The 7557-nt window shown below is 42.1% G+C and overlaps 1 protein-coding gene across 2 annotated transcripts in view; it reads right to left on the bottom strand.

Moving 5' to 3' along the window:
- Positions 1 to 206: 206 nt before the first annotated feature.
- RYK (receptor like tyrosine kinase) overlaps positions 207 to 7557 on the bottom strand; it is a 906407-nt gene continuing 899056 nt past the window's right edge. For both annotated transcript variants that reach the window (XM_086943935.1, XM_086943936.1), the window contains exon 15: positions 207 to 809. In XM_086943935.1, the coding sequence (XP_086800061.1) occupies positions 698 to 809 (112 nt within the window). In that variant the 3' untranslated portion in view covers positions 207 to 697. The remainder of the gene's footprint in view (positions 810 to 7557) is intronic.

Here is a 7557-nt window from a genome sequence, read left to right as displayed (position 1 = left end):
ACAGACTTTGGAAAAAGGATTCACACAATATATCGTGATTTAACAATGTAGCTCACAATTAACATACTGGATTTGAAACCTCAATATTCAATGTCCATTCAGAGTAAAAAAAAAAAAAACTAAAACAAGACAACATTTTAAATATCAGTTTCCTAAAAGACAGCTATGCAGGTGTCGAGGTATCCTTAAATAAACAACAAAAACAATTAAATAAGAAGACTGTATTGCTTGAATTTCCATCCAAGAAAGTTTTCATGATTTAATACAAAACGTTCTAGTCCAAATATTTATAAAAGGTACAAACTTCATTACTTAAAAAATAAAACGTGTTTTTGTAAGAAGTGTTCAAAAGTTCATCCAATAATGTTTTAGTCCAACATGACTACATTATCAAAATCCTCACTAAAACGTCTGTTTTCAATAGAAAAAGTGATAATATCCTCTACAAAATACTCAATATTATGATGATATCTTACAAAAATGTTTACTAATGAAGCATTCAAAGGCACAGTGATTTGGGAGAAGGGCTTCATTCCCAAAGGCGTAGCTTTCATACATTGTAGTCTTTGTCATGAAATCCTGATTCAACGTCCATCATGACAGCCTAGAGGAATTTATGGACCCTGAATGCCGATTCTCTTTTGGTTTTCTCAATAGTCCCTGAACCTCTGGGAACGGTTTCGAGTTGTCATTTGCTTTAAACATAGGCGCCAAGAGCTGCATGGAACTCGGTGAGGCATTGCACCAACTGCTGGAATTTGGGTCGTTCTTCTGCATCCAATGCCCAACAGCAGGCCATGACAGCAAACCTAGAAGAACACAGAAGACAAATGAATATACAAATAATTGCTGGTTTGCTTGTCGCAGATCTGAAATACATGTTCAGCTCAAGGAAATTCCTCACAAGGTCTGATAGAAAAGGTTACCCATGACAAGCTGAGTCAGGACTGAACTGCTAGCCCATGAAGGCATAAACAGAAATGCCTCTTAAAATGTATGCGTAGTTATTTAACCTACACTTAAGAAATGGAATATGCCTAAAAGACTTTAGAATATAGGTAGTTATAGGAAGATCAGTGAAGAAAAGACATAACATGTAAAGCCCTTCACGAAAAGTTGCCATGTGAGATTACCAGGGAAAAGTGTTGCCCATTCTAATTCCCATCCCATGATACACTTTGTCTTGGAAGATGACACAGGAAATGTGTTCACATTCAGGAGTTTCCTTGTGTTCACTCCTGATTTTTTCTAATGTAGCCCATAAGGATACAAAGTTCTAAAACCGGGCACCTAGAAAAAACACAAAAAAGTTACTTACCTTTGATAATGTCTTTCTGATAGATACTCAAACTGCGGATTCCACACCCTATGAATCCTTCCAGGACTCGGACTAGATCCAGACATTTGTGCAATAGCTCCAGCACACTGCTAGGTGGTGTTGGCAGCCTCCTTGTTAATTTTGCGCTGCCTCAAGATGTGACAACATAGAACACCACACCTTCATGCAGACGGTTGTTTTCTCTTTTACACATTTAGAACCCTCAGGTGCTGGGTGACAAACAATTAAGAAAATAGTGTCCAACCCCTGATTTGGTATTTTATTGAGTGCAGGAAAGCTGCTATACAGAAGGGGAAAGAGAGGTAGGACATGAAGAATCAGTGTTTAGATGAAGTATCCTCTTTAGTGAGCTTTACCAAAATTAACATTCCACAGATTCGTCAAGTTCTGAACTGCAACCAAAGCAGTACCCACCAACAGACAGATGGACTGAGGAGCAGCCTCCAAGAAGTCGTACTTGACCGATAGAACACAATATTCCTCCCTAAGGACTGGTGAATCAATGCAATAGTGACAGGTGAAGGTGTAGCCAACAGCCTATGTAGAAACCTGTTGCGTCGAAGGTCCTAAGCTGTCTTGTCCAAGATTTATATGTTGCCTGAGAGGCAACCCAAGTGCTGACCCCACTGCAGATGAAAATTCAACTGCAGACCATGAATGTTCCAACATGTGCGAGTCCCCAGCAGGACACACTAGGTCATGAGACCAAGAAGCCTCAGACCCATGCTGGCCAAAACAAAGACTTGTGCCCGAAACATTGAGATCACAGCCCATATGAAATACTGAATAAATGATGGACCCTTCCTAGAGTCAGCACCTGACTAGCTTTCCCCCGCAAGGTACCTTAACCCTTAAGTTTAATCAAGGGGGTTGTGTGCACACTGAATGGCACCCATCATCACCGTGCCTATTCCCTAGGGAATTTTAATTCAAATCAAACAACCGCAAAGGTGCACCACAAAACATGAAACAGTAAGTGCAAATGAAGTTTAAGCACAATAAGGAGATATTCCTCAGAGATGTTGAAGTTCTTCTTTAAATCTTTATTTTCAAAAAGCAGTGAAACACATACAGCCCATATGCTCTGCATTTGCTGGGGGGCAGAAAAGCCTTCATACCCACTGCATTCTGGATGAGATCAATGAAGGGAATCTTCTGCATGGAGCGAAGATGGGATTTCAGTTAGTTGATATTCTTTAAATCTGTACGACTAAAACTTGTAACATTGGTCACTTTAGTTGAAAACAAGGAAAGAGGTGTGGTGCAGCGGCCAGGGCAACTGACTCCATGACCCGGGGGCTCACTGTTCGGATCAGCCCAGCCCCATGTGACTCTAGGCAATAGCTCGCTTAATCTTCCCGACGACCCCCAGCGCCTTGACACCCTCTGGTAATTGTTTGCGCTTTACAAATACTGGACATTTACATGAAGAGCTCCAGAGTGGACAGCAACTAAATCATTGCCTGCATGTGTGTGGTCTAAGACATAGGAGGTGAATCTGTCTTTAAGAGCTAATCATTGCAATATGTAAATAAACGTAACTGCAAAGATGGACCACCACCATCAACATCACTTAACCACTTTCGTGAACACCTGGGAACTGAGGTAAGGCTAAAAGGAAGGGCACTCAATTGGTAATGATTTGTAAAGCTGCATTCCATTCAGCTAAGAACTATCTTCACGACTATATAGCTCAGCTAGGACTACAGACAGTATGTATGGGAGATCCCACCAACTCACGCCAGCTTCAAAACACTCATCACTAAAACTATTAAAATTACCTCATTAATCGAGGATAAGACAACGCTGGCGGCCAGGTTTCATGGCGGGCTAGGACTATACACCTATTCTGCAGCAAGGCCACACCCATATTTTGGCATAGTTTTGAACCTGGCAGTAAACGAGAAATGTTTTAAATATCGTCTGGCCATGCTACCTCTGCTCCCACATTTACCGCCTTGGAAGTGGAACACAACTAATAACACCTGGCATTTAAGTGGGACCAGACGTGAAGACCTTCTGCATATAATACGCATTTGCACAAAAGTCTTGGAGGAGCAACGATCATTGCTTCATTCCCTATTCAATTAAAGAGGCATCTGAACCAGCAGACAGACGGCCCTGTTTCGATCCAAACTCAAGGCAATTAACGGTCACTGCAAGATTCCTAAATAAAGGTAAAAAAAATGAGGCTGTCCCTTTGTCACCTTACGACTGCAAAGCAGGTTAGGTAAAGACAGACTAAGGAAAAATGGGACAAGTGAAAAACTGTAAACTGCAGTAACGGAATATAAAACCTGTGATGAGAACACTGAAGCCAACCTGACGAGGGTAAAATGGACTCACAAACCAGGGTATCTGAAATAAATAGTAGTACTTTAACCTAGAAAACTTTATCAAAGTAGGAAACATTGTGTTTAGATCACGTTAATGTAATAGGCTCCTAATGTTAGCAAGTTGCTAGAGTAAAATAGTCTTGAAAGCTTCGCACAGTTAGATGGAATAGGTATTCTCTCGCTGCTAACAAATGAAGGATGGGCTTGTAAGTCTTGGCATAACCACACCTGAACAGAATTAGTATCCAGTTTAAACACTTTGCACATAAACTTATTTCCTAAGTGAAATTTTTACATGACTCAAGAAGTAAACAGTTGGATGGTTTCTTTTAACGATTTACTGTTATCTTTTTAGCTTCAATTGTACTGTTTTAATTAACTGTACAATAACTCTTACCTAGTTACCAACCCAACCATCTGCAAGTCCAAGGAAAAATGCAATCTTGGGATGGTGTTCAGAAATCTGAGGTCAAAGATCCCCCCCCCCCCCCCCCCCCCCCCCCTCCCTGGGCACCAGGAGTTATCGGCTGTTAATGTTCTCTGCATCTCTGGCTTTGGTACCACTATATCATGGCCTTGGCAAGCAGAGAGGGAAATCCTCTGACCGTACAAAGGCATGGGCCTCCAAAACCTGGGTAACAATGGAAGGAACATAGGGAAGTATAGACTAAAAAGGTAGGGTGTAACAAACTTTAACAATTTTAAAGACCTACTGAACAAAATGGGATTCTGTCCACTACTGGCCCAAATGAAAATAGAAGGGGGGCTAAAGCAGTTTGATGGCAGCAAAAGCTGGTTAGGAGGTGGAGGAATGCTGGGTTTATTGAGGGACTACAGCATCAGTCATCACCCCTTCCTTAAAGGGCCACAAAAATTCTGAACATCCTGCTGGACTGGTTATGAGGTCTACCTCGGTCAATACGCAAAGCCTCTGAAATAGCCCAGGAACCACTGGTGGAACTGATCAGAGTCAAATGAGACCTAGAGAGCGCACCATAGCCCTGTTGCACAAGTTACTTACCTTTGGTAATGATATATCTGTAAGACACATTATTTGGTTACAGATTCCTTACGTTAGAATTATCCCCAACCGCCACACAGGATACGGAAAGTTTTTTCGTCAGCAGTACCTCTGCGCGTCGGATGGTGGCGTCAGTCGGCTCCTCGTTCGTCCTCGTGGTCGCCGGGATGAAGTTGCGGCAGCTACTTAGAGACCGCCCTTGCGCGCTGACTTTAGTTCTGTATAAGAGTTCTCGCGCCTGAAACACAGAGCCATGCAAGACAGTGACCATTGGTGCACAAAACTAGAGCCCTGAAAGGATGTCCCTAACCCTAGAAATCAGTTCGCAGAACGGGGAGGATGGGTGGGGCGGTAAGGAATCTATAACAAATGTTTCTTACAGATATATTGTTACCGAAGGTAAGTAGCTTGTGCATCTGAAAGAAACATGTTATAGATTCCTTACCTTATAATAGATACCCCAGCAATACCAACCCAGGTGGTGGGTCTGTGAACCAAGATTGCACAATAAAGTCCTGGAGAACAGAATGTCCGAAGAGGCTGTCTCTCCGGACTTGGCTGTCCAGGCAGCAGTGTTTTGTGAACGTGTGCAGCGATGCCCACGTGGCCACCTGACAGATGTCATTCAGAGGCACCCCTCTTCCCAAGGCAGTAGTGGCTGCCATCGCCCTGGTGGAGTGAGCACGTAGCCCCACCGGAGGCTCCTTTTTAGCTAGAGAGTAACAAGCCTTAATACACAGCACAACCCATCTAGAAATGGTGCGCTTGTGTACGGCCTGACCCTTCTTTGCACCCATGTAGCCAACAAAAACAAAACGTTAATTCACCCAGAACTGTTTTGTACGCTCCAGATAGGAGAGCACACATTTTGGGTCCAGACGGTGGAGCCTCTCTCCTTCCGTGCGGAGGTGGAATGAAGGTGGGCAAAGTAGTGGTCTGCCCGATGTGGAAGGCAGTGACCACCTTAGGAAGAATGGATGGACAGGTCCGGAGAACAACCTAGTCTGGGAGAACAGACAGGAAAGGAGGCTTTGAGGAAAGAGCCTGGAGCTCACTCACCCTTCTAGCAGAAGTAATGGCTACCAGGAAAGCAGTCTTAAGAGTCAAGAGACGTAAAGGACAGTTATGAAGCGGTTCAAAGGGAGCGCACCCTAAATAAGTTAGTAAAAGATTCAAGTCCCACTGAGGCATAACGAAAAGGAATTGGAGGAAACAGTGCTGAAAAAAGTCACGTATCGTGATCACCTTGGAAAGGCAGCTGGACTGGTGCATAAGAACTCATGTTTGCTTTTTCAAGAGTGACAGAGGTAGGGCAGAGTCAGTCATGTCACAAGAGCTCTAACACATCTCGGACGTCTCCTTAATAACCTACCCACATAATGGAAAGCTAACACATTTTGACAAACGTCAAACTCTATAAAAAACATTTGAACTACTTTTTATGATTTTGAGTGGTTTTTTGGAAGACTAGTAACTTTAGTAACATACCCAACCTTTTATGTTTACTGGCAATTTGTTAATTTTACCAAGGAATATTTAAATTATCCTCATTTTATTAGATTATAGAAGCCATTCTATAACAAAGAAAACATTGTGCCAAAAGGGTATTTAATGCTTTTAACTTGTAAAATAGGTCTCACCATATTCACAATAACAATGTATTCAACCAAACTATCTAACCAACGCCCATAAAAAATCTCACCCCAACATCAAAATTAATAATTAGCCCATATTTTAGTGTACACCAGAAACCTATCGCCTTTATTTCCTTGAACCGTTGAAAAACATGAGCAGGTAAGTAAAAGGATCAGTTAGAACACGGATAATGTCACTAGGTTTAAAATACGTTGTCTATGGATTTCCATAACTCCACTTATCGGCATCTAAATATTGTAAAGTTGCTTTGTTTATTTTACTTCATGTCACCCAGGTACCTAAAGAAATTATGTATTCAGCTTGGGACAAATAATAAAGCATTTAATAGTTGTTCATGACCAACAACAAGTGATCACCAGCCGCCTACCTCATCTAAAGCATCAAATATAGATGCAGACTGTCTGTATCCTGAATGTACTAGTTTCTAATCTTAGAATTTAAGTCTATAATCACAGTTATTGCAAGTTTTGAAGCTTTGTGACTGGCTGAGCCCATTCAAATATCAAACAGTAAATAATATTATAAATAACACTTTCTGAAAGTTAGTTGTTAGTAGATTAACAAGTTACTTACCTTCGGTAACATCTGGTAGATACTCTATCTTGCTACAGATTCCTTATCTTGGAATTTCCCAGCCATCAGGCTGAATCCGGAAACTGTTGCTGAGCTATGCCCCTTACGCGCGATGTTGGATAGCAAAGTGGGCAAAGTGATAGGCTGACCCAGATGGAATGGGGTCACAGCCTTTGGAAAAAGGATGCCCCGGTGCGAAGCACTATCTTGTCTGGAAAGGACATATGATAAGGAGGAGAGCAAGATATTGCCTGCAACTCACTCACCCTCCAGGCAAATGTAATCACCACTTAGAAGGCTGAACTGATGGTCAACATCTGGAGGACACAATTGTGCAAAGGCTAAAAGGGAGCACACATCAAATAGGTAAAGACCAAATTAAGGTCCCACTGTGGAACAACAAAGGGCATGGGAGGCAATAAATGAGCCAGCCCTTTTAGAAGACTATTCACAACAGGAGACTTGAAAAGAGAGAGGGCTGGTCTGAAGGCACAAAAAAAGCAGAGAGGGTGAAAAGGTAATCCTTGAGAGTTCCCAAGGCAGAGCCCTGCTGGGCAAGGGTTAAAATGAATAAAAGGCCAGTAGAAAGAGTAGCAGAAAGAGGTTCAGTCAACCTTTCAATACAGTATAAT

Source organism: Lissotriton vulgaris, chromosome 11 (genome assembly GCF_964263255.1).
Source record: "Lissotriton vulgaris chromosome 11, aLisVul1.2, whole genome shotgun sequence".
NCBI lineage: Eukaryota > Metazoa > Chordata > Amphibia > Caudata > Salamandridae > Lissotriton > Lissotriton vulgaris.
The sequence above is the reverse complement of the archived record's forward strand: the minus strand, read 5'-3'. Positions and strand labels throughout refer to the sequence as shown.